At 43.1% G+C, this 25,029-nt stretch overlaps 1 protein-coding gene across 5 annotated transcripts in view; it reads right to left on the bottom strand.

The window, feature by feature from the left end:
- RABGAP1L (RAB GTPase activating protein 1 like) overlaps positions 1-25,029 on the bottom strand; it is a 223,838-nt gene that overhangs the window by 171,076 nt on the left and 27,733 nt on the right. For all 5 annotated transcript variants that reach the window (XM_054073599.1, XM_054073601.1, XM_054073602.1 and 2 more), the window contains 4 exons: positions 24,192-24,358; positions 23,564-23,708; positions 10,320-10,413; positions 6,400-6,550 (listed from right to left, as the gene is read on the bottom strand). In XM_054073599.1, the coding sequence (XP_053929574.1) occupies positions 6,400-6,550; positions 10,320-10,413; positions 23,564-23,708; positions 24,192-24,358 (557 nt within the window). The remainder of the gene's footprint in view (positions 1-6,399; positions 6,551-10,319; positions 10,414-23,563; positions 23,709-24,191; positions 24,359-25,029) is intronic.

Here is a 25,029-nt window from a genome sequence, read left to right on the forward strand (position 1 = left end):
CTCCCCAAAGGGGCAGAGAGAAGTAACACTTAAGGAACTACCAGAAAGCACTGAATTGAAAAGCAACAAAACCGGGCAAGTTGCACATAGACCTTGAAGCCATCGGTTCCTCTAGAACTGCTTCGCTCAATATCGAGGAATCTCATTCATAAAGCAACAAAACAGGTACCGGTTATCTCTCTTTTTAGTCAACTGGAAAACAAATCACAAATTTTAATAATGATAATTGATCTTTATATAATCAGACGTTTTACGACGGATAAGCATACAGCTACGCCTCTGGACCTCTAACCTCTCCACAAGTTAAAGGAGACCATTCCTAATTAGTAGAGAAAACAAATAAGAACGCAAAGAAAAAACTAAAAGAACAGAACGTAACAGATCAACATTTCCCAAACTCTCTAACTTTTCCTGCTGGAAGATTGCTGGGTGCAAGAAGAGGGCACGCTGTGTGTGATCTTTGTTACCACCACCTGGGCAAGGAACCACCCGCGAGGATTCCAGGCGGCTTTCTCGCAGAAGGGGGCCCTTCGCCGTTTCTGCAGGCTGTTTGCTTCATCGAGGAGACGTTTTCGAAACACTGCTGGTGAGAAAACCCCCATGGGAGAAAACTCCTGTTGGTTGTGATCAGATCACCCGACGCTGGTGAATGGGTCACTCTGCCGCATCGGGCTGAGAACACTCAAGTTATTTCCTGCTACACAGAAGCATAAACTCCTCTATTTTCAGTTGGGACAAACAGATGCAGCATTCCGAACACAAATATTTGCTACAAAAATCCTGTAATGTTTCAGTTCATTAACCAACCTGCTGTGGCAGCTGGTGAACAGTCATCTTTTTAATTAGACACCCTTACTGATTAATTAGTCTCAGAACACTGAGCAGTAGAACCCTGCACGAAGCCATTAGGACAAAAAATATTCCTCTTCGTACTGCTAACTTGAGATCCTTTGGTCTTGCTGCAAATAACAAGCTGGATTAATTTTCTACTCACACTAAAGCAGCCTTCCTCTATAAGTAATCTATAGCATTCTCTCAACGCACAGCTCAACCGGTTCAACCCATCTGTTTCACACAAATTAACAAAAACCAACCTGACCCCAAAACATAAAGGTGGTATCAAAGGCAACTGCACTGAGTCGTGCTTGCGCAGGCACGGTGGCTCACCCCTAACCCCTCCACCTTCCATTCATTATGGGAGCAAACCGGCAATAAAAATGAAAAAGGCCAAGTAAATATTAAGTTTGAGAGCAGAGAAACTAATATTTTTTCACATTTGAACAGTTTTTGGTAATTTCCAAGTGTAAAAAGTAAATACTTTTTTAACATTAGGTTTACATGAAAATTGATCTTTACTTTAGTCCTCTGAGATCCGTTTGCATATGGATGCACTATGGAAAAGGGATCATTCTAGACATTAGGAAGAAATTCTTCATGATGAGAGTGGTGAGGCACTGGCCCAGGGAGGTCATGGCTGCCCCATCCCTGGAAGAGTTCAAGGCCAGGTTGGATGGGACTTGGACCAACCGGATCCAGTGGGAGGTGTCCCTGCTCATGGCAGGGGGTGGAACAGGATGGAGGTTTAAGGTCCCTTCCAACCCAAATCATCCTATGATCGTTAAGGTTAACTCAGTGCATGGAAGTGTGGGGTCCACAGCGGGCTGAGGACCCCTGCTTAATGCACCCGGAAGGAGATCATGGGACGGGAAGTGGGCAGACAATATAGGACCATGCATGAAAGTAGCACTATCCATTCACAGATTGTTTATGCATAAGCTAATCCAATCATGCGGAGACGCGTGTGTTAATCAAGGGTATAAGAGGTGCGCGTAAGATCAAGCACCGGCCGGCCAGCCATGTAACTTCAATGAAGAAACTTGCTTCCACATCACCGTGTCGTGTCTCAACAGCGACATGGAAGGACTGCACTTAAGCAGGTGATGAAACTTCAGCAATGGTATTTGCTATTTTTAGCTATCCTAACTCTAATTTTGGACAAAAGAGTTATTACACCTTTAAGAGAAGAGATGCTACAGACATTCACTTGTGGGCCTCCTCACAGCCCCACCAACTATGAACATTGCTGCTTTCAGAAAGTGCTCACAATAATGAAAAGCAGTTGTTAAAGAATTCCAAAGCCTCATAACTTGAGGTGTCTCCAGCCCTCTGAAACCCTAACGTGTGCTTTTTAATTTCTGCTTTATAACGAGAGGATTTGTCTTGTAGGAATCACAAATAACAATACCAGTCCAAACACAACGACATACCTGAGCTCTAAACTGATGAGGTTTCATCCAGCCCGAAACACAACATATTTGCTCTGTCTTCTGCAGCAACGGAGTTTATGCATGGTTTTCCCTTTATCTGCTTTTAACAAGAGGATCTGACATGCTTTTACAGAAGCTCTCTATACAAGCACCAGTATTACCCCTCTGTTACCAGCACACAAGCAGATTTTTCTCACTCTGACTTGCGTTTGTGTTTTCTTTAAAATACATATATATATATATATAAAATACATATTTATCTCTGCTAGCATACCTCTACTTCTTGCCTTTCGTTCTTGCGCCACGTGCAGCAGGGTCAGGAGCCCGTGGCACACAAGCCACGAAGGTGACTAAGGCAGAGTTTGATTGTCATACCGTACAGATTTACATATATGTCAGAAACGAAGCAGCTGCCAAATCACAACTCCCACGCTCTCAAATCGCATGCAGGACCTACTATTGTGCTACAGTCAAAATCTCTGAGAGGCTCATGGTAATCACCAAGCTGGAACTCAGCAGGAGATGCGAGATAAAGCAAGACGGTGTTTGACACTGAGGAAGGACTGGTGACAGCAGAGGTATCGCTCTCTCCTTCCCTCCTGGAACTCGAGACTCAGCTAGAGATGGGAAATGCATCAGCGTGTGAATGCTCCGACGTGGGATCAGAAACCCCGTTCCTCGATGCCTCCTGGCCGAGGAGCAGAGGACGCGTCTATTGGAGACAAGAGCTATGGCTTTCATTTTTGTAAATAAGACAGACATTTTATTTCGCTTTCTGTGCTGAAGGGGAACACTGAAACAAGTCCCCAATTCCTCTCTCCTACGGAACACACTGAATAAAACCCTTCTGTGACTGAGGAATACGGCAGTAGCTGCCGGAGCCGCCTGCATACAGATGGAGATACACATATATATCTCACACGCATGACAGAGCAGTTCGGGGACGTGAATAACGGCCCATTAACAAACTCCTGCTGCACAAACCGTGTGCAACTGGCACAGAGCAGCAGACGAGTCTGTATCACCGTCTCTAAAGTCAATTGGAATGTTGAGAGTGATATCTTTCAGATCATTGCAAGGAACAGACTGCCAACAATACAATCCTCCTCCTCACAGTTTCACCAGGAGTTAACCGGCAACACCATCGTAAAGCTCCATTTTTTACCATATTTCTCCCTGACCCCCACAACACACAGTCATAAATTAGGGATCAGACGTTCAACACGAACAATCTCAACTACTGGGTTCGCTTTTGGGGCTATGGTATTAAAATGACAACGTTCAAGATTTGTTCCTCAAGTCAGATCTCCACAATTTTCTTTGGAAAAAAAAAAAATCTTTTCAATTACACATGAAGCAAAACATCAAAGATGTCAAAGATGCTTTTAAGGTAAGCCTCATCCACCGAAACTGGCCGGTATGCCTTACCGTCCTGGGAAGCACCCGCTCGCACTATAGTAACTACTACAGAACTCTACAGAGTTTTGCTGAGGTGTTACACATTTTAGCCATGCTATTTTGATCCCCGGCCAAAAAGCCCCAACTGCACCCATGTAAACTTACTCCTGTACAAACCCGTGGGTGCAGAGGCTTTCTCGATGTGCCCTCTGTCTCCCTGAGGCGCTGCCGTTGGCAGAACGGGAACAGGCCAGGACGCTGGGAGAGCAGGCGCCCAGGAACCAGGGGTTACGAACAGCGAGCGGAGAGAGCAGCACGGGACGGAGTTGTCAAGGGTTGAAGGGAACCAGGGAGCTGTACGAGGAGGGAAGCAAGCAGCAGGTCACGTTCATGGCTGTCGCAACCTCCTCCAACTGCTCATAACTCTCAGCACACCTTATTCTCAAGGCTGCAAGTGCAGAGCTCCGCCACCTCTAACCACCCCGGAATGGCTTACAGGAATAAGCTCCGGCATACGCACCCCCACAAAACAGACTACCAACGGGGTCAGGACACAACAAAAACACCCAGCTTCCAGAAGGGAGCCTAAACAAGGGAGGAACGGCAAGCAGAATGACCGAAATACAAGGAGACAACGGATCTGTGTAAATGCATGCACAAGCTGAAAGAATCAAGATGATCTAGGGAGATGTCCCTGCCCACGGCGGGCGGGTGGAACTGGATGATCTTCAAGGTCCCCTCCAACCCAAACCATTCTATGAAAGCTCTGAATTTGATGGGAGGAATAAATAACGATGGAAAAAATGCAGTACATGTTGTTCAAACATGGGCATGGTTGTATACAAACAATGCAGAAAAAAGAAATCAGTTGTGCTTTTGGATACTGGAGAAGCAAGTGAACCATCAGCAACACCCAAATAACGGTTAATTTTAATGTGCAGATTATTATCGACACACCTAAGGTACCACCACAATAAACCCTTCCATAGGATTCAGAGAACAATACATACAAGCCACTCAGTCTCCCCCTCTTTCTCTCTAAAATACCTTGATTGATGTTACCAACACACCAAAATGAAAGTTCTCTTCACAGACATAAACGCAAGAAAATAATTCATTAAAAAAAAAAACTAGCAGATGACTTTTCTGTATTAACCCCTCCTAAAAAAGGGCCTCAGCTACGGTTTGGCACAGTCTTGTTCATTTCTTTCCACGAATCCTCTCATCCAGCGTACCCCACATGCTGCGATCACTGGCAGTTGGTCAGACTACAGGAGAGATTTTGTGATTTCAGAAAAAAAGTGAGATACTTCAAAGAAAAACCACGAGTTTGCATAAAACCTTCGGTTCAAAATAGGATTTAATTTTCTAATCCACACCAGTGCAATGTTTCGTATTAAACACTGTATGCGACACCCTCCTCTACGATACACGTCATGAAATATTTCTACCACGAAAAGGCCAAGCCTCGCAAGGTATTTTCAAGGCATGAGGCCCTCACGTCGAGATAAGCCTTGCATTTCAGAAGTTTTCCACTCCCTCCTCCGCTGTGAAACAAACATCTTTCCCGCTTTCGGAAAGCAAGAGCAAAATAACGGAGGTGGTTTTGATGCAACATACAGCTGACAGATGTCCTGTGAATGGTTTCTAAGGAAAATATAACCCAGCTACAACGTCAAAAAGAAAAATTTACACTATCAAAACACCATTCTTTACTGGTAAAGTGAAAAAAAAAGCCCCGAGGACAGATCTCACTCCAAGGACGCTTTTAAACTGTACGAGCACAGCAGGTAAGTCAAATTAATAGAGCGAGCATCAACAAGATACGACAGTGTTATGAAAGGAAACTTTTACTAACAACATCTACCCCAGAACGTTTGGATGGACAGATGATTCACTCGCTAGATAACAAATCCAACACTTCGTAGGAGCAACATGGAATTATCTTCAACCGTTTCTGCCCTTACGGCCACTGCCGAGACTGCTCTTTTTCCCAGAGTGCCGATAACCACTCTGCAGCGGCAAGAATTTCAGGACCCCAACTGGCGAGGTCACTTCCCGACGCTGCACAGAGGTTTTACTACTACAAAACCACATTTCTCAACCTTTCACTCACAGCTATCAGCAGTCTGGAACTTCTGCGCAGACAGTTTCTTGTCCCGTTTACCGACTGCACTGATGGCACTCGGATACAGAATGAGAAGAGATGCCCAACAGGATTCTCCTCCCAAATTGCCCATACAGCAAGGAGAGTGGTCTCCTGCTAGGTAAAAAGGTTTTTAACCTTCTTTTTTAAACTAACAACAAAACAAGGAACACTCAGCTTCATGGAGTTTGGCTTGTTTTTGTTTCATGGTTTTTTTTTTTAACCAGAAACCAGAAAATTAAAGCATAAAGAGAACAAACTCATGAAAAAACAAAGCGATGAATTTGAGTTTATAAAAATACCCCTCAAATGCCTGAACAACAAGCTGATGCGCTTATTATCATCCCAGCAAGTGAACAGAAAGCTAAATGTCAATTATTACAGATACAGGTCAGCATTTTCTGTTGCTAATGCCATTCAGCAGGTACCCCTGGCAGGAGGCAAAGTCACCTAAGCATAATTTCAGATGCTTAGAACAAGTCAAATTGTTTCAGTCTTTTGCTCTTTTGTCGCTAAAATAAAACCGCTGCGCAGCAGAATTCAATTTAACCCAAAGAAGAAAGAAAGAAGGAAGGACAAGTCCCTTACCATTGTGATGAGGACTCGGTACCTGTCCAGCATCGCCTGGTTGTCGTGGCATCCCGACAGCAGCTGCCAAACCTCTGCCCTCAGCGCCTCCGGAACACCGCATTTCACCAGGGCGGATAATCCGTTTGGTCTCACGACAAGATTATTGTGCCTGGGAAGAGACAATCGTTTGCCAGTTATACCTCAACGGTGAAAACGGAAACGAAGATTAAAAATATACAAAGTTTTTTAACCTCGCGGTGTTGCTCTGGAAAGCAGAGTCCGCAGCCGCCCACGCAGCCCGCCCTGCCCCTGCCCGCGCCAGCTTTGGTCTATCAGATGGACAGCGAGGTTCTCTGAGACTTACACCAAGAACCAGGGACAAAATGTAGTGTTATCCAAATTCTCTAGGTTTGGAGAAATGAAAGAAAATGAGAACAATAAACAATTGCAGAAACTGAACTAAACTGAACTAAAATGAAAAACAATTTTAATTGAAAGAGAAAACTGTGCCATCTGCGCACTTCAATATTTGCTCAACACATACGTTTAGCTTAGGTTAAGACAAGGAAATTGAAAATAAGCTGTACAGAGAAATATCTTTTGGAAAACAAAAGCCAATTCTAAGAGTCCCGACACGAAGACTGAAGTTCCAGGTTCAGCCCTGATGCCAAGAGCAGTCCCCAAAGCAGGGGGGTTTTCTGTATTCAGAGGATGATATCTTCATTTTCCCGAGTGACTTGCGAAATGAAAAGAGACTGCGATTACATAATGCCCTTATTCTTTTAAGCAAAATAATTATTCTAAATTTTAAGCATGCAGTGCAACAGAAATAATTTCAAACTTTATCACTGTTAGCCAAATAAAAAGCCCAACCAGTCTCTTTTCTCTTTTTCAGCACATTTTGCAGCAAGTCACGTTAGATCAATGGTCTCGTGATGGGAAGAAGCTACGAAGAAAAACAATATCCACAGCAATATTGAAAGGGCAAAACCCTCGAAGGGGTTACAGAATTATGGAGTGTATGTTGAGGAATAAATGGCAGGGGGGTGGAATGAGATTATCTTTAAAGCCCCTTCCAACTCAAAGCATTCCATGATTCTATGATTCATTCTATGATTCTAAATTAAAAAATACACCAGAAACTTAAAGCTCAGGTTGTGTGAAAATGAAGCATTCGTAGAACACTTCCAATCACATCAGTTTGGTGACCACATGGGTTTGGACTTACGTATTACCCATGAAACACAGATCACCTTCTCTGAGGACTCAAAGCAGGAAAATGAACGGTGCATTCCCATAGAAACATAACAGGGATTTTTTTTTAAGTGCCACCGAGAAAACAATGCAAATGGTTTCTGGCAACAATTAACAGGGATGCACATTCCCTGCAGCAACACCATCCTTAAAACTAAACGTGCACAACAGAGTGAGGTCTGCTCTGGTACACGAGATTTCCCTGGATTTGTTGAATCTTTAGTTACTTTTATTGGGGAGGCAACACGTCAGCAGCATCAGTCCGTGCAGCACAACTTGGACAGACGGTGGCTCACGTTCGGCTTGTCTGTCCGGCAGACAGCTTGCTCATTAATAACTCTTGCTCTGCATTCTACAGCAATGAACAAACCCACATTTTTGGCTCCTTCGTGTGGAGGCCCAGGCACCTCTCGTTCCTGGACACATCCTGACACCCGCCTGGCCAGACACTAACAGAAACAAGCAGGCAGTGAAAGCTTGTCTCAGCCCAGCCTCAGCCTTCAGCACACGGAGAAAAAAATAGGTCATTCACGGATGCTGATATTTTCCATTTGTTACAAAGTCCTGCAATTCTCCTGTGCAAAATTCAAAGACGTAATTTGAAGACATCAAAGAGCGAGAATTCAGGACTGCAGTGCGCAGCCTGTGCTCCAACTTGTTAAACAACTATTTCCGGTCCAAGACGGCTATTGACCATCGCCACCGTTCAGTAAACCACACCGGACATAGTTAAGCACTCAGCTAAACCAGCTCAGCGCGCACGAACAACCGTAATGCTGAGGATGCAGTAAACACTACAATAAATGAAAAGATATCCCAGTATTTTCCATCTATTTATTTCATCTTTTTAATTAATTATCTCATTCCTGTTTATATGTTCGAAGAAGACTCTTGGAGCAACGCTTCTGCTGAGTCAGTTCATTAGGTTACGGTGACACTTTAATGAAATAACAAGAAATTGAAGTGCGAGAAATTTTTCAGCTGAGATAAATCATCACAACAGTTCTCGAAGTGGAAGCGTTCATTTTTATTTATATTCTACTCGCACATGCTGCAGCTTTCAACACACGAGAAGATTTTATTTCAATCTATTTTTAGTCTTCAGACTGTTAACGTTTTTATTCTGTTACTCTTTCCAAGTTTCGCCCTTAAACTGTAACATAACACTCTTCAAGAACTCAAGTATTGCGTAGACTTGAGTTTCTCTCAGAAGCTAATAACGCTTGAGACGCTTCTAAAGGAAATCTTCAAGCTGGCTGGGACCGCAGCCCATTTCTAACTCATTTTAACTAAGGTGTTTTAACTACTAAACTATGTTAGGACTTCAAATAGCTTACTCCAAAAGTCTTAAATGTCCCAAATGTTTTGGACCACTGAACAGTGCACTTGAGTAACTTAAAGAAATAGTTGGATGTGTGAGGCTTGAGAGAACGAGCTGTGGGCAGGTCATCCAGCGGGCTCATCCACAGAGTCTGGATACTCGCCAAGGGCAAAAGGTAAATCTAAAAGAATCTACTGACAGACTAATTTAAAAATAAATGAACACATTAAAAAGTAGCGTCTTCCAAGACAAACGCAACACAGACCAAAACAAACCTGTCGGACAGTTCTTTAAGGACTCGGGATGGCCTTGGGGTGCCAGATATAAAACCACAAACAATTTATACACTCTCTCTCGCGGGATGCCCTTGAGAACAGGCTTTGGAAAGTTCTACCAGACCCAAGCGGATCGGCTTGCAGACCATTCAGATGAGGAACACACACTTGAGACGCCTCAGTATTTCCTTGATCATTCAGGGAGTCCATAGGTAGAATATTTGTACGATCATTCCATCAAATATCTGTGCTTCCCAAAAAAAGCTCTTTGATTAAGGCCAGGAACTTGGGTGACAAGGACCGAAGGGTTCTGGAGGGAAGGATTTCTGTTAAGGTCAATAAAACCTAGTGATGTCTCATTCAGGTCACATTTGCATGAGATCTCCATTGAAGAGAAGACCACCAGCAAGAGCCTCTGTTTCTCCACAGCTACAATGAAGCCAATTAAAGGGGGGAACTGCCCAAATCAATCCTTAAAAGTGTTTTTCTGCTCTCTTTTTGGTATTGGGAAAAGGAAACTTTGCCAATTCCAGATTAAGGGTCCCTTGATTATTTTTGTCTCAGGAGCGATGACCTACAAAGGCAAAACCGAGTCAGTGCTTCTGGCGTTTGCTGATAGCGTCAGAGGCAGCAAACACACAGACTTCCTCTTCTCTTGGCAAAGTATCTGCTACTACTGAAGCACTTAATTAAACCTCAGAAATAACACTGTTGAGAATGTACTCTGGGCTTCCAAAGACCCTTCACCCCACTCTCGCGGCACCCCCCGCCCCAAGGAACGGAGGCGGTCAGACAGTTCTGCGTGTGGAGACTCGGAGCCTGCAGCGAGCGCACACGGACAGATTCCAAACACCCAATGAAACAAGACGTTTGCAGACGCCGTGGGAGAGACTTGTCAAATAACTGCAAGCTAAAACATGAGGATTTACCAGTCCCTTTGCAACTGGGTTTAAAAACCACACTCTGTGTTTTAGTTTTTAAACCGTGTAAGCCAAACAATTCCAATCCCCCTGCTCGAGAGCACGTGCTCCCATAAAACAGAGAAAAGGTTAGCATTTAAAATCTAAATGTAAGAAATGAAGCATTACCATCTGCCCAGTAATTCTCCCCAGGAACACAAAATCTTCTCGGAACAATCCTTTGACACATCACCAGTGCCACTGGAGAGCTCATTGTCACTCTCTACAAAAAAAAAAAAATAAAAAGACAAAACGAGAAAACAAAAGCATACACAGATTTACCAAAGAGAACAAACATTGAAGATGCATACGTATGGGTCTTACACAAATTCTTCTCACATATCAGCTTTAAACCCACAAAAAGACATAGAAAATATCAGTGGAACCATAAAGAACGTTCAGTGGACTTGGCAAAGCAAACGTATTAATAAAGTCACCATAAAGTATAACAGAACAAAGAATAGCTCACAGCACTGTCAGAGGAAAAAGGGCCGGGATCTAGGAAAGCATTCTGCGGGGAAGGATTCGAAGCCGTCAGCTGAGCCACCAAGTTAATGGCATCGCACAGTGCAGTCACAGCTAAAAGTCACATCCACTCCAGACTGCACATAAAGGAAGTCTCTTTTAAAGCACAGTAGAGAACGCCACTTCATTCCTCCGCGCTGTTCTCGCTGACCTGGGGAAGCTGCTCACAGCCACAAAACACGCTTCTTGGCTGCAACAAGCTCAAGGAACAGCAGAAAAGCGACACTGCGACATTCAGGGTCATATGGCACGGAACAGAAGGGAATGCTTCGAACGGAAAAGAAACCTCGTAAGCACTAAGAATCTATCACCCAGAGAATGATGTGTATCATTGTATGAATAATACACAGAAGTGGAAGGCATAACGTGACCCTGGGTCAATGTGCCCGAAGAACCACCCAGCCCAAGTCCCCATCCCATTCCCAAGCCTCCTACGGGTCCGCAGCAGAAGCGGAACACTCTCGCTCCTGCAGCGGCTCCTCACGTGGACGTGGCTGGGCAGTTATGTGGATTTCTTCTGGTTTTACCTAAATAAGTGAACCACGAGTACAATTTCAACTCCACCTAACGCTGGCAGCGCTCCAGCACCTTTACAACGACACACAACCGAAAAAGCAACACTGCAACAGCCGCGTTATCCTTGGAGGGTTCGGAAGCTACCGACGGCTCAGGTGTTAGAGGGTCTCTGAGGTGGCTCTTTCCCATGAGCTGAGCTGTCTCGAGGAGCTAAAATCAAGCAAAAAGGAGGAGTAAACCTAGAGGTGCCCCCAAAATCCCCGAGATACTCTTCTCGACACAGCTCGGTCACATCTGGTTGCTGATCTAATAGCTTTAATTCCTCAGACACGTTAAACGCTTCACACCCAGCTTCATGTAGCCAACGGCAGCAGCTCAGGCAGAGGAGGATCTTCAGTTCTTCAACACAAGCACAATTATCCTCCCAAGTCTTCATCCCTGACATTCACACTTCAATTACACATTTCTAATTTCCACAACTGCCAATTACAAGTCATTAGTAAAAATATCATCAGTGCTTAAATCTGACAACGAACCAGGAGGACAAAGACAGCGTATACTGCAATTTAAAGAGAATTCACAGCCAAAAAAAAAGCTGTCTTGAGACAAGAGAGAAGCGTATCAGAAAACTCTTTGTATTTCAAACTGAACATCAGATTAGTGAAACCTTTTAGCCTGGAACCTGTTTGTACAGCTCTGCGGGCCTCAAAACCCGAGACCAACCTGCACTTAAATACTACCTTCACCTTAGAACTTAAAAAAAAAAAAACAATCTACCCATCCTAAATCAAGGAGAAACTGGGTTCTAAGCCTTCGCAATCTTTTGCATGCATTCACAGGATCTAGAGAAGGAAATATCTAAAACCCCCAAATGTATCATTTTAACTACAATTCAATCACTATAAAATGTTTTCCAGTAGCCAAAGGAACCCATTAAGATGCAGTAGGAGAAATGTATGGGTACTTTCATTTTAAAATTACTAAAAATACCATAAAGGCAAATTCCTTCATTTACCACCCAGGCCTGGTAATAACTACCAAAAATAAAAAGTTACGTTAAAAAATTAACTTCATCCCATTTTTTTAAATTCTCCCCTGTCCTGATTTGCCAAACTGGATCAGAGAGATTAATTCTAAACACAGCCCTTCTGCCTCCTGTGGAAACAAGGAAAGCAAACATGAGGAAACCTGCTCTGGATGGAGCACATTGGCCAATCAAAAACATTGGTACACTTTAGGAACCTCAAGAAACCAGGCTCACACTAGAATTTATCGTAAAACACAATTTCAGAAAGGTTTCACATATATAAGGTAAAACAAGAGAATTTGCTTTACACAGAATTCCTAAAGAGGAGACCTGAATGACTTCAGAGAGACGGAAGAGCTCCAGTGCACCTCTACAAGAGCTGCCGGTGAAAACACAGACAGAGGAATCTGCAGCCTGAAACAGAAATCTGAGTAAGGTGAATAAAATAAATCCCCAACCAACACAAAATGCTTAAAAATAAAGCCATGCAGAATACTTCCAGGAATAAAGCACAGTAGTAGCTCCCTGATCCAAACCTGAGCTTGCCGAGGAATACAAACATCAGACAAAAGAGAGCCAAGCTCCTCCTTTGCTCGACACGCTGGTTATTCCACGCAAAACTCTTCTAAGTTCTTAAGGGGATCAGTGTTACAGAGCACACGTGTTCCAGCAGGATGTATCACAAAGCTACAGTGCTTCAGCCCTGAAATTTCTTTCATCTGGAAGGTTTAGCAGTATTTGGAAGGTATTATTCAGTTATATGTCAGAAAATCACAAGCCTTAATTAGCAATGCCATATGCTCCCTTTCAAAAGGCACCAACGTCAACCTTCAGAACGGAACAGGGCAAAGGAGAGAGAATAAACAGCTTTAAACTCTGGTTCCACTGAAAGGATTATTTACATATTCTAACCTGTGTAAGCACTTAGGTTTAAATTAAGGGGGGAAGGCCTTGGGAATGGTATTTAACTACAGATATTCCTCACTGAGGTATACTTTTATACAGAAGGGAATGCTTCGAACGGAAAGGAAACCTCGTAAGCACCAAGAATCTATCACCCAGAGAATGATGTGTATCATTGTATACAGAAGTAGAAGGCATAACGTGAGCCTGGGACAATGTGCCCGAAGAACCACCCAGCCCAAGTCCCCATCCCATTTCCAAGCCTCCTACAGACCCATAGGTCTTTAGAAACTGCTACGTTTGGGATATTTGTCCATAACCAGCCCTGTGGACTGAAGTTAGACTGACCTGGAACTTCCTTCTGGCCCAGTGGCATCTGCTTTTCTTCTTCTGGACATTTGCCATTTGCATGACATAAATACAGAAGTCAATACAGGTATCACTCGCATCGGGGCAGGATCTCGGGGTGACAGATTTTGCACAGTCTGTTTTGTTAGTATGTCTATAGGCAAAGAAGTGTAAAAAGTGGTCTCTCCCAAAAATTCGTAAGGACACTCATGAATAAACTACAAGGAAAAGAGTCTAACTGAGGACTGGTAACTTGTTAGATACACAATTCTGCACCTCCTCCATTGAGGAATACTCATGACATAAATTATACGAGCAGACTACTCAGAAGAGCTGTATTTTCAGCGGCCCAGCACTAACATTTACTGTGTAACAATGCTCTACTGACCCAACTCAAATATAACTTTCTCCCCCTCCTTTAAGAAACCGACTCTAACTTGCAGAACGCGATTGTTCCCAAAGTGGCCGATATTCCACGTATTTAATGGATTTAGTCTGATCCAGAAGAGCTCGAAAGGTTGTTTTTGCTGGAAACTAAATAAGACTTTCAGAATGGCTACAATTACCTTCATTATAAAATGGTAATAAATTTATTTCGGGTTGGGGAGGAACATGTTTGAAGGGTTTTTTGGTTGGTTTTGTGAGCAATGAGGCACCACAGAAGAGTACCCCATGCTGTGAAGAGGCTGTGCACGTTTGGAGCGCTCTAAAATCACAACAGGCTTTGTCTCCCAAGAGAGCAACAGAGGGATTAACAGGAGCCTTACGAGGCAGCTCTGCTAGGTATCCATGTTCTTATTTTCGGAGTTTGAGTAAAGAGAACACAGGCCTTGATCACATATTTCCCTGCAGACACTTGTCTAACCAACCCTCTGAACCTCCGGCACTCTGTTCCAAGGGCTTCATCACTCTTGGGCTGTACCTCTCAGTTCCAGCCAATCTCCTCCAACCTGGAATTTATGCCAATTACTTTTTTCTCCTAAACAGAGTTGACAAGGAAAACAATTTCAGCACAACTCAATTCTGAAACTATTTTTGTCTTCATTCTTCCTTCTCTAAAAACCTCTGCTTCTTTCCTCAGAGGACACATCCTCCACAATTCCACTCATTCTGATTTTTTTCCTCCAGTTGCTCTGTATTTTTTCTCGGTGAGCAGTGTTCAAACAAAATACTGAGGCATCAAGTGTTCAAAACAGAAGAATCACAGATAGTAATTCTGTTATAAGCAAATAGCCCACAGGAAAAAACCACAAGCCCACAGAGGCACAGAACCTCGGCCTCTTCTCCCTCCACATTCATTTTGACGGTGCAAAGCTTCCAAGCCCAGCAAAGCAGAACACGGAGCCCCAGGCGATAACTCTGGTGTTCACAGCAGCGCGGGCAAATTGGGGAAAGAAACCTGTGAGAAACCAACTCAGAACAAAGTCAGAGAGCACGGACGTTCCTCTGTCCAACCAGGAATGGCATAAACTCTTCCAAACAAAAGTCATCAACTCTGTTCATTGGTATTTTCCACTTTTGGCTTGAGCAAATCAATGCCAGTTAAGAACTCTTACTCAGCCAACAAAGACTGAGGTATTAAATGTGCTTGAAGTTTCTAAGCTTCCTGGTTTGGAAAAAGACCAGGAAGCTTGGAAAAGGTATTTTTGAGAGAGGAGGTTTCTTTGGTTTGGGCTGGGGCTTTTTTCAATAGATGTTTCTTTTGCATCTTACTTTAAAAATCGTCCTTTAAACAATGCTCCTCTCAAGCACATTTAACACCAATTCCATAGCTACAGAGCTCCTGCTCCAATAGATCCAGTTCTCCTTAAAGGAAGTTATTTGTACAGCTGAGAGACAGAGGGTTGAGGTCGTTGAGCCCGAAGAAGAGAAGGCTCCGAGGAGATCTTAAAGTGACCTTCCAGTACCTGAAGGGGCTCCAGGAGAGCTGGAGAGGGGCTGTTCACAAAGGCTTGTGGGGATGGGACGAGTGGCAATGGGGATAAACTGGAGAGGGGCAGATTTAGACTGGACATAAGGAGAAATTTCTTCACCATGAGGGTGGTGAGGCCCTGGCCCAGGTTGCCCAGGGAAGCTGTGGCTGCCCCATCCCTGGAGGTGTTCCAGGCCAGGTTGGATGGGCCTTGGGCAGCCTGAGCCACTGGGAGGTGTCCCTACGCATGGCAGAGGGGTTGGAACTGGATGGGCTTTAAGGTGCCTTCCAACCCAAACGGTTCCGTGACTCTATGATTCTAACCCACTACAGCACCTGCAATCTGACAATACCGTAAACGTCCAACTCATTTGTCAGTGAAAAAGAATGCAAAGGTGGCAGAAACCCATGCTGTTGGCTTAGAGAGTTCAAGCAGAAAAGTAGACAAGTGAAGAACGTCCTGAGTAGCACTATGTGAATATAGCAGATAAAAATGAAGAGGAGGGTTCTGAGCAGTGATTTGAAGAAGAAGGAAGGGGTCTTAATGAGTTTTAATTGAGAAGCTGCTACAAGTGAAATAAAGAGTAGGTGGAACTGAAAAATAATATAGTTGGAGCAGCGTGAAGGAGAAGGAAATTAGGTCATCAAGATAGGTGGGAACAGAACCTGCAAAAATGAAAAGTTTTATTTTTATGTAGGAGAAGAACAAAAACGAAGGGGGAGCTGAAGTTGGCAGCATATTATCAGGGCAACAAGATATAGATGTTACTGACACAGCATCATTCCATACCTACCGGATGAAAGAGGACTGCGAGGCCACGAAAAAAGCAAGTTTCCATTTATAAGGTAACAGGAAATTATAGAGCACGAACTATAGATATGCCAGGAAAGGCAAGAGAGAAACAAAGTTTTAGTCATGAAATTCATCTGAGTATGAAATAAGGTGGATCTTCAGAAAAGTCCAACTTTTCAGTGTATTATGGAATATTCCGATTAAGACAAAAAGATTACCAAATGATGTATTTATGAAATGACATGCTCAGTATAATTCCTAATTCAGAGGGAAGAGCAGTAATCAGGAGCAGAAAAACATGGATTTATGAACACGAACAAAGATGACTTGCACTGAATTCTGCTCACAAGAGCCTTCTGTTTATAGCGAAGTTGCAGAATTAGCCTGAAGAAAAACTAATTTGGCAGCTACTGCAGCACATCTGAAGAGTGGAACAAACAAAAAAGAAAGATACCTGAATTCTTTGCTAAAAACAAACCAGCAACAGCAAAAACTAGTGGGTTTCTTCCTATTCCTTTCTATGAATGGCAAGGTACACGCTCTTCACTGAGAGACATTCAAGGAAAAGCTATTGCTGACAAATTTCAAAATTTGTATTACTCTGCACACAGTTTGCAAATTTAAGCGTTTCTCTATGTATCCAAAAATCTGGATCCCAGAAAGCCTATATTTGGTAAGCATGGAAAGAGGGTGGAACAGCATGGGACGCGATGATGTCTTTCACTCACTGCATACGACAATGCTTTTCTCACCGTATAAAGAAGCCTCTGCGGAATGTCTCCAAGGACCCACGCTTCTCCTGCCCAACAATCCCGCCGGCTGCGTGAAATGGGCAGCCAAGCTGATTTTCTCTTTTTAAAACAACAAAAATGACAGAACTTAAAAACCTATCTTAGTTCAATGTCACACAGCTTCTGCTCAGGCCCTACGTTGCGGTCATATTAAACAAAAATCTTTAGAGTCACACAAGTAAACCTTAAGTAAACCTTAACTATGCATCTAAACCCAAGTGAAGAAACATGTGCAGAGAGATGATTCTGCCCTCGCGTAGTGAGCATACAAGTGGGCTGCTGTGACAGATCCAAATGTGATGTACAAACGCTTAAAGCCGAATAAAAGAGGGGAGAAAATTCATCGCTTCAGTTCAGTCGTTTTGCTCCCACACAGATGACAAAGCCAACCGAACGCTGCACAGTGGAGGTATTCTTGTAAATATAAACACCTTCCACATGCACCGAGCTGTCTGAAAACCGACGTCTTCCAGAACACGCAAGAAAATAAGATTTGAGATGCTGTCATCGTTCTAAGACGATGCAATTCTTTGCTCCATGTTAGTAATTTACAGATCTGCAGATTAGTATCTGCTGCCATATCTGGTATAAGGGAACACAAGAAGAAACGAAAATCAACGTCATAAACACACAAAAATGGCCAATTCCTGGCATTTACTTAAAGTGCCAAAGCAGTACGCAAGACACTTTCCTTATAAAATACTCAGACTTGACAATACACTGCAACACTAATTACCAAAACCAAAACGACAAGAATCCCTCTTTGAGGTTAATAATTACAGTTAAAACATGGAAGGATTTGCTCCTTGAAAAAAAAGGTCTTTAATCATCTTTAAAGAAAAGCGGTTAAATAATTTTTGTAGTGAGATGAAATGTGAGATGTAAGCAGGGCTGTGGCAGCCCGAGGCCACGCCAAACCCCACGGACAAAACCCGAGCAGATCCTCCAGCAACAGGAAGCTCCAACTCTTACCAAGCCAGCAGGACTGCAAACCCTTTTTCCCACTGCTTTCAAACTACCATACTGTTTACAGGCAGACAAGGAAAAGACAACCACTACTGAAATAAAGCACTGGAAACATTCAAACCCATCTGCAATTGCTTCCAGAGAAGATGCAAACACCAATTGATGCTCACTTATTACTGAAAATGTCTATTTCATACCCGAAGCTGAAGTGATTTTATGTAAGCTATAAAAAAAAACGCATCAACATCAAAGCAACAGCTTTCACCTGTGTGTACCCAAGGAACTGAAAAATCACTTAATTTGAAAGTAATTTCGCCCATCCTTCTGCAAGAGCAAACCGAAGTTGTTGACAGACTTCCCGCAGGCCAGAAACACAGAATTATATTTCGCCTCGAACTTGGCAAAGTCAGTGTGAGGAAGGGCTTTTCTAGGCAGTGAATCCCTGCCCACCCGGCGTCCCCAGCAGCGCCTCGGACCACCGCAGAGGAAGAGGGAACACAGTAGCTCCGAGGAAGTCACACACTTCTTGAGGGTGTACCCTGCAAATCGAGCTCACAGGAGAACTCCACCAGCAACCTGGGTTACAGGGCAGGAAAGAACCCGAGCCACCGCCAGGCGACCTTTCCTGTACTTCCAAGTCCCTATAAACCTGGAACAGAAACAACCTTAATATTCCCCAGTTATATATTTCATTTACAACCCTGCGGTCCTACTAAACCCTCCAGTAACGCGCAGGAGTGCTTCAAATGCAGGACATGTAAAATACGTGCGTTTTAAGAGCAAAGCCACGCTTGGAAGAACAAATTTAAATACAACTGTTAAATATCAACATGGACTGCCAGAATCCAGGGCGAAATAACAAAATCCAGTCATCTGCAGTCAGGAGGGGGTGTGTACATTAAGGAAGGGATCACCTTTTTTCAAGCAGCACAAGAGCAGCAGCAGAAGTCAGTTAAGCTCATTTTCAGTATCAAAAGTTAACTCATAAGGCACAAAAACAATCCAACAGATAGTACGGCCCATAAAAAGACACCAGGCTCATCAGGACTATTTTCTTTACATTTGGAAGCTCTAGATCTGCACTCTTCAGGAGTATTTGCATTTTAAAACTCATCTCTGCAGGAACTGCAGCACGGGGTTCTTGCCTGAAGACGGTCGCAGCCAAAGGACTGTGGACATTCAGGGTTTGTAAAGTTCTAGTTCACTTCCATTGAGACAGACTCCAATTCAGATTGAATTGGTTCTGTTTAGGACTCGCCAACATCACTCTGTCTTGGATTCACGTAACAAACAGTTCCTATGAATTACATAAAGCTATTTTTATTTGGCTAAAAGCGCAGAGTTGACTATTTCCACACTACTAATGTCATCATCTCACTCAGTCATCCTCATCCGTTCACACTATCCCTCATCGTAAACTCCTATTTTATCACAAAATAATAGCTCTATTGACTCCTAAAACACCACCTCCTCTACTCCTTTGCTTTTCTGAATCCTGAAAACAGCCTCTCGCCACCCACAGTATTTGACACTGCCTCCTGATTTAGTCTGGCTGATCATCTCCGATCACATAGCGTTGCCCACTCCTTATCTACTGTACGCACCATCAAATTGTGCTGTCTGATAAATTGCACTCAGATTTCTGTGAAGCTTTCAGGGTCCTCTATCCTTTCACTTCTATTTTCATTGTCAAATTTCACCATCTCCACACTGAAATTCCACAACTCTTACATTCAGTTTTCTACTGCAGAATATCTCTTCCTTTTTGTTCTTAGAGTTAAGACAGCTAAAACAAACATGAAGATAAAGCTTTACCCTCTGAAGTTTGTTATTTCTTCTCTTTCCCTGCCCTTTCTTACTTCTAGAGCTTCTATTTATATAACATTTCTTCTTATTAAAGGCCCATAACTAAACACCAAACATATTTTAACAGGATTCTGTTTGGTTTAAATCCACTGTTGATGGATCCATATCCACTGTGCTGTCAACTGCATCCTTGCTCAATTCCCAGCTATCAGAAAACAGTATCTAAGGCATGGAGAAATCCTATTGCTGCAGTAAATAAACACAAACCCCAACAGTTCTGCATTCCTGGAAATCATCTGAGAGTGTTCTAGAGACCATCTACAACACATGCTCAGAAACTTCTTTTTGGAGACTCGGCAGGTATGTGATCTTTTACCTATCATGAGATACCTGTTTGAGGATGTCTGGTAGACATCCTGTGTTCACTCTGCGTGCGGCTCAGGGATTCGAACAGCAATCAGACACTTAAGACCACATCAAACTTCTGCAAAAGTACCTCCAACTCTCTTACAATCAGTTTAAAGACCGTTCTCTGGTTTAAAACAGAACCGTTCCCACTTAGAGTGATCCTCAACCTTCTAACATTCTTCCGATTCAAGAAGAAACTCCAATGGAATTACTTAGTGTCACCCCAAAACATTCCACCATAGCTCAACACACAGAAAAAGAGAAAGAATTAAAACATTAGAGCCAAAGGAAGGTCATCATTTCATGTACGGTCGAAGCAAGCATCGCTGCTAAAAGAAGCCAACCTATTCTTCCCCTTCTCTGTCTCTTGTTTCTAGGACTATGTTCTCCTTGGCGATGCCAAGAAAAGTAATTTTCTCCAGTCCTTAGGCCCACGCAGAGCCGCGTCATCCTGCCACAGAACCGCACCGCAATAAAAACGCTCTGCAGCTTTGTCTTTTTTGACTAATGCAACACGCAGACCATCGCTTTGCACGCGGCCTCCCCTATTCTCAGGGCTCCAAAAAGGAGAAAGATCAGTCCAACCAACCGTGCGCTCCACACCTGACCATAAGGTTCTACTCAAAACTAAATCTTAACAAGGAAATTTTCTGCTTATTGATAAAAATTGATAATTCAATACGTTTTATTTGAAACCTTTTCAGAAAGTGCAAGAATTTCTCCATTATATATTTGAATCTTTTTAAATTATATTCTGGATTTAATAGAAAACTTCTTACCCAGAAGCACACTTTACATTCTAGGTTTTGACAAGAAATCATTAATTTTAATTACATTTTTAAAAATATTATCTCCAAAGCAAGGAACCTTAGATGACCGGGTTGCCAGAAATATCTATTACAATATTAATAATTAAAAGTGAGGCTGGTCTGAAAGAACTCTAAGAAGCTGCTGCACAAACTTGGCAAGGCTCTTATTTTTTTACATATCTGTTAAGAAGGAAAGTACAGCTAAAATGAGAAAAGAATATTAAAAGCTAAGAATGTTATTTAGGAAGGATATGATCTCAATTTTCTACAGTCAGCCGCTGCACACCTGAAAGAGACGGTGCCTAACGCCAGTAAAGGAATTGTTTTCCGTCATTAGGCAGCGGGAATCATGTTGGGCGTTTCATTAGAACAAAACGATCAAGAATACTGAAAAAAAAAAGCCTTTTTTCATATGAATATCTTTATTCATATACTGAGGACAGAGTAGATGCCAGTGAGCTGCGTGTGCGCGAACAGCGAGGACACGGCCACGGGGGACGGGGCAGGAGGCATGCGTTCTTACACAAACAGAACCGCAGCGGGCAGCGCTTCTGCAGCAAATGAAGCAATATTCTGTGGGCACGGGGGATGCGTGCAAAGAGACAGCAAAAAAATAAGGAGAGCAGATAATAATCCTTGATATCTGTAAGGGGAGCACCTAAGAAATGGTAGTTCTCGTAACACAGCCCTGCCCTGGCCGGGTTGCAAGCAGCAAAACGACTACATGGGCAGGCAGCTGCCATCCTCAACGTTAAAGACAAGAAAAAGCCTTCTTCCAAGGCTAAGACAAGACATTGTAAACTCAAGGGGTTTTTTTCCATCATGATAATTAGTACCCTGAAAAGAAAAAGAAAGAAAAAGAATGAAGAGATTTATTTAGAACAACTGCAAATGACTCATTTAACCTGCATATCCACTAGGACGGATAACTTCCAGGCAGAGAACTTGAAATGCGGTTTCCATGAGAACAGAGTCACATCATGATATTTTTAATGTCTTCTTTTAGGGAGCAATCTACATCTAAAATATGGAGACCAGCATTAGGGAGCTAAACCAAAGTTAAACTAGGTTCACACCCCACTGGAATACTTTCACTCTGTAATAAAATAAAGCCAACCTCTAATAGCACCAAGACGACAAGCTCCACGTTATTACTAATTGCGCTCCATCTATCAAGCTCTGGGACAGTGCTTTACACTTCCCGGTAAGAAGCAACATAAGAAGAGTATTCATGGAATTACTTATACCCAGTCCTATCAAACGAGCTCCAGAAAACATTCTGACTGCACAACTCGAACATCCAGCAGGGAAAAAACACCCACGGATGCTGAACTACGCTACGCTGAACCACAAGACCCAAAGGTCAAATCTGAAGTAATTCTTGCTACGATGAGTAAAATAATCCCAAACACCAATTAAATATAAAAGCTCCTCTACAGAAAATAGTATTTTTATTGTTCAGAAGTGGTATTCGATACAAAGGAGAGAGTAATATGATAGTCATGTCATCCCACTCCCTCCCAGGAATCAGTAGAAGGGTTTCCATTCACCAAGAAGCATTTGGGTGTTGGTTTTCCAAGTCTGGTGTCACCTGGGATACACAGGGGGTTCTGTTCGTAACTGGAAGACAGTAACCACGTCACCGTCCCTGTCTGCTCCCGACTGTGCTAATCACGTACTGCATAAGCCAATACCCAACTACTCACCTCTTGGTAAGAACCAAGAAGGAATTTTTCTGCTGTATTAAGTGAGACTTTTTATAGCACTGACAGAGCAGTGCCAGCAACCTGAAGAATAACTCTGCAGAGCCAGTGCGAGTTCTAGTAGGTCATACGCCCAGATCAAAACCGGCGCGTCAAAAGCCTATTCTGAAGGCCGCAGGGTAACCCCAGGAGTACAAAGAGACGACGGCAGGCTAAGAGCCTTCAAATAAACAAAAACCCACAAGCAAAAGCACCACCAGCAGGAAAGAGATGGAGGTACAGTAGCTTTGGAAGGGGCGGACAAATGTGCTGGGTTCAGGAACAGCAGCAATCTTGACACGATTCCTAGCTGAACCAGGAGATATTTTGACAAGGCCTGGTTATAAACGAGGAAAATCAAACCACTTGCTAAGCAGACAGCTTGGGGTTGGGGAATTCCTCGTATGAGGCCATGCGGGATTTGTTTTGTTTCTCTTTTCCTTTACAAACAGGCATGTGAAGGCTGCCAGTTCCAAGGCCATTTCCATGCTGTCCTTTAGCAGCACATTCAAGGCATAAGGCTTCTGATCAGAAGAAGACCTCTCTAGAAAAGGTGGTCTATCTTGTAAGCAGAGCACAATGCATCAGTACCGCACAGGAGAATAGACACACGTCATCTGCTGCTGCCACTGGAAGAACTCCAAATAATGGGTTGGTAACAAGGCCATTACTAAAAGAATGCTGCTACAAGGAAGTTATGAGTGATCTTTTTGTCCAAAACAGCTGCATTTTTAATAGACACAAATAGGAAGAAATAAATTAGTAAATTCTCAGCAGAAACATGATAGTACTATCTATGGGAACTGTAAGCACCGATTTATTCTTACCTTCTTCTGCTTCATCCTCCTGGGACGATGACGGCCCCCCTCCACTCGTCGGGCTGACCAGTTCTTCCTCTCTTGCAGATTCTCTTTGTATACTGACAACTTCATACATTGTGTCTCCAGCACCGGTGTGGCTTTTTCCTTCAGACTAAAGCAAAATATATATACACATTAAGTCCCCACTGCTAATTAAATGCAGTTCTAATAGCATGTCAAACCCAAACCCATACAAACAAATCTCCTACCAAGGCTAAACAACAGGCTCCCTCCAACTTCTTCGCCGTGGCGCGCACAGAGTGGCACTAATTGACAGCTCAGTTTCTCTTTATGTTTTAGAGATAGCAAACGCAAATAAAACTGTGTTATTCCCAGAGCTGCCTCTTAACAACCATTTTAAGTAGTGTTCAGAGTGATGATTAAAAAAAAAGCTTTCTGCTTTAAATATAGCTATAACGAGGTGAGGTCAAAGAGAAACTGCAGCAAAAGTAACGAGGAGAGAACAAGCAGGAAAAATACTGGAGTAACTGACATCACAGGAAAGGGAATTGAATGCCTTGGGGTGGAATTTAATGCTATGAGTTTTTAGTGAGTAAAAGCACAAATTTTTCTTCCAAAATCAAACTTGCCATACCTGTTTCAGCTTCATATAAAAAGTTTCTGTGAAGGTTTTTCTGCTGAAGTACCAGAAGCGTTCATTGGCGGGATACACACGCACAACAGTCTCCAACAAAAACCGGACTGGCTCCTCTATTTCAGTGACAACCATGTCCACTGCCACCGTCATGAAGATCAGCTTATCTAAAACAGAAAAGTAAGTCATGTGCAGAAAAATCAGTCAAATTGCTCAAACCAATAAATGACAGGAATGCACTGTTGCTGCAACTGAAACCCCTTTCTATCCAATTGATTCTGTCACACTCATTTTATTTATCCGAGCTCTATGCCATAAATGCCCGCCGCATAGAATGAGAGTATGTATTTATTCTAAAGGCAGGAGCAAAATGTCATGCGAAGAAAACAGCATTACAATACACGATCCCTATCAGACCAAAGGAACGTGCACATTGTAAAGTGTAAACTTACTGCTGAGGGTACACAGAGAGCAAATCAGTGTCAAGGGTCTCCTACGGCACCGTTCAACCTAAATCCTCTCATAACACTAAAAAATGCTCCAGATCATTTTTTTACTCCCCTGCTCGTAACCTGTCAGTCAGTTGCAAGGACTCGAAATGTTTCACCCCTCCCTGCCCCATCCTCTGGGTCAGACAGTCCTCAGAGCAGCAAAACATATTTTTAAAAGCAAAGCCTGGATCGGTAACATTAATCCGCAACAGCTCCATCTTCCTGACACTGAACCCCAGCTTTTTCCAGGTGGAAGAGAACGCAGGATCAATGGACCAGAGGATAAGACTGAAATGGTCCAAGTGTACCTTGCAGGTTTCTAGCACAAGAAAACGTTTGCTGCTTCT

Source organism: Cuculus canorus, chromosome 8, assembly GCF_017976375.1.
Source record: "Cuculus canorus isolate bCucCan1 chromosome 8, bCucCan1.pri, whole genome shotgun sequence".
Lineage (NCBI taxonomy): Eukaryota > Metazoa > Chordata > Aves > Cuculiformes > Cuculidae > Cuculus > Cuculus canorus.